The 2,752-nt window shown below is 37.5% G+C and overlaps 1 protein-coding gene across 1 annotated transcript; it reads right to left on the minus strand.

Annotated features, from left to right (window-relative positions):
- Positions 1 to 621: 621 nt before the first annotated feature.
- Positions 622 to 2,752, minus strand: LOC144236187 (glomulin-like). The gene is given in 3 exon segments (XM_077769795.1): positions 622 to 1,608; positions 1,611 to 1,871; positions 2,094 to 2,752. Coding segments are annotated over 3 exon segments (1,827 nt in total). The 5' UTR covers positions 2,707 to 2,752; the 3' UTR covers positions 622 to 655.

A 2,752-nucleotide genomic window follows, 5' to 3' on the forward strand; every position in this document is an offset into this window, starting at 1 on the left:
AATTAGTTTCCACATAACACCCAGTGCTCATCTCCACAAGTGCCCTCCTCCATGCCCATCCCCCCTCCCCCCCACATCCATCAGTCCTCAGTTTTTGTCAGCATTCAAGAGTCTCTCATGGTTTGCCTCTCTCCCTTTCCCCCACCATTCCCCCCTTCTTCTCCCCCTTGTTCCTCAGTTAAGTTCCTCCTAATCCTCCTATACGTGCAAACATATGATATTTGTCCTTCTCTGCCTTAAAATGCACACATCTTAAGTGTATAGAGTGGTAAATTCTTACATATGTATACAACTATGTAAATATTGTCAACTAAAATGTGGAACACTTCCTTCACCCTAGAAAGTTTCCTTGTGCCCCTTTCTAGTCCATTTTTACTGTGCACAGATAACCACTGTGCTGACTCTTGTCATTCTAGACTGTTTTGTCTGTCCTTAAAATTCATATACTGGGGGAGAAAATTCATATACCTGGAATATATAGTAAGTATTCTGATGTGCCTTGCTTCTTTCACTGACCATATTTCTTTTTTTTCTTTAAATGAGAGTACATTTATTTTTTCTAGGAGTATTTTACAGAAAATTTTTTATAAAGATGTTAAATAATCATAATGGAAAATACAGTATTTTACTAGTTTTTATTCTGGGGAATGGAAGTTCATTTTATCCCAATATTTTCTTCAGGAGTAGACTTTGTTTTTATTTCAATGAGTTCTTCTACTCGAGCCAAAACACTTTCAATCAAATCAAATGTGAAAAGAGCTGAATGTAGAACCTTAAGCTGCATTTCAGGTGGCATATTAGGGATCTCTTCTCCACCTACCGTTACAGAGCAAAGATCTTTAGATTTCTGGACAACTTGGCTATTTTCTTGGCTATTTTTAATTTCTGCTTCATAATGTGCGTTTGACATATTAAGTCCTGTATGGAGTGGCTTTAAGAAATTATTCTCAATCTTTCCAAGTTCTGTCCATAATCCAGTTTGATTGTCTTTTTCATTATCTTTGATAACCAAGTATCTCAATAAATTTAATGAAGCCATTATTATCCTATCTGAGTTTTGGAGTAAATCTGTCTCAGCACCCTCTGGGAGAAAGAATACCAAATCTAGAAGTGAAATCAGCTGTGGGCCTGTAAACCATTTGTTGTTATGTGTTTTCTTTAATGATACATCAATTTGATTTTTGATATTTTGAATAATGAAAGCCTCCACACCTGAATGATTACTTGTATTCAATAAGCACATAAATAATGTATATTTGCCTTGTGAATCCAACTTGTTAATATACAGCTGAAGCATAGCTAAACTCTTTTTCCTCAGTGTCTCAATGGGGCAAAGTGTCATTACTTTGACTAAACCCTGAGGTAGAATAAGAAAGCTCTTGATTTCTAAGTAGTGGTGAAATAGACTGTTGTCTTCTATTCTCAATAAACCATTCTCCAACAGATCCACTCCTTTGGAGAAAATGGACTCTTCTGTTCTTTGCAAAAAGACTTCAATATGCCCCATATTAAATTGCAATAGGTACGATGGGCTTAAGACCATTGGAAGCTGATCGATACTGATGCCCTGTACAAATACTAAATAGGCCAGAGAAGCCATAGAGTCTGCTGTTTGTCTTCTTCTTCCTCAAATTCAAGATAATCCCATGTCTTCTTTTTCCTTCCATGATTAAAAATCATTTTGGGGAAAGGATGTCCAATTGCTGATAAAAAACCTATTATTTCAGATGCAAAACATCTTAAAGGATCATCTCCAGCTTCTTTAGACTGCTCAAAGAATTGTGCTGTCAGCAAAGGGCATTTCAAGCTTTTGAAACAAAATTTCAGTAATTCATCCTTTAACTTTTCATTTTCACTTTCCACTGAATTTTCTTTTTTTTTAATTTTTTTTTATTATTTTTTTAATGTTTTATTTTATTTCTAAGAGAGAGAGAGAGAGACAGCATGAGCAGGGGAGGGTCAGAGAGAGAGGGAGTCACAGACTGAAACAGGCTCCAGGCTCTGAGCTGGCAGTCAGCACAGAGCCCGTCGCGGGGCCCGAACCCACGAACCGCGAGATCATGACCTAAGCGAAAGTCGGACGCTTAACCGACTAAGCCACCCAGGCGCCCCTGAATTTTCTTTGTCATTAATGACTTCTTCCACAAAAGGCTTAGTGAATTCTGTTAAGGCCTTGCAACACTGACAGAGGCCATACTCATCTGTTTGTATTTGTTCTTTTGAGTGTGGAACAGGAAGGAGAGATAGCTGACTCCAAAGAGTGGACAGTGCTAATCCAACTGAATATGCCTTGTTGTTATGAAGTTTCTGAATCACTGTTTGTAATGGCTGAAGTAAAAGAAGAATAATCTGAGATATCTGTTTTCCAGAGGGCTCTTCAGTCAGTTCAAGCAAACCCAACAATAATTCCTTTGGATTACATAACTTTACCAATAAATCAAGCATCAGAAGATAATATTTTCTTTTCTCATCTTCCTTATTCCACAGAAGACATCGAACAACAGAACCAACAAGATTCCAGCCCATATTCTTGATGATGACCCTATTCTTTTCATTTTGAATAATTTCTAATAGCTGCTCTATATGCCCTTCATCTATGCATCTTTGACCCGCTAACTGAAACAGGCCAAAATCTTCTTCTTTAAAGTCTTGTTCTTCTAGGATTTGACATCTCTTTATTATGGATTGAAGTTCTTCCACGGCCATTCCTCTTTATTTTTCCTGGTTTTGATGCGGCCAGGCCTCTTGCCAC

The sequence above is a fragment of the Crocuta crocuta genome, unplaced genomic scaffold (assembly GCF_008692635.1).
Source record: "Crocuta crocuta isolate KB4526 unplaced genomic scaffold, BGI_CrCroc_1.0 scaffold95, whole genome shotgun sequence".
In the NCBI taxonomy this organism is placed as follows: domain Eukaryota; kingdom Metazoa; phylum Chordata; class Mammalia; order Carnivora; family Hyaenidae; genus Crocuta; species Crocuta crocuta.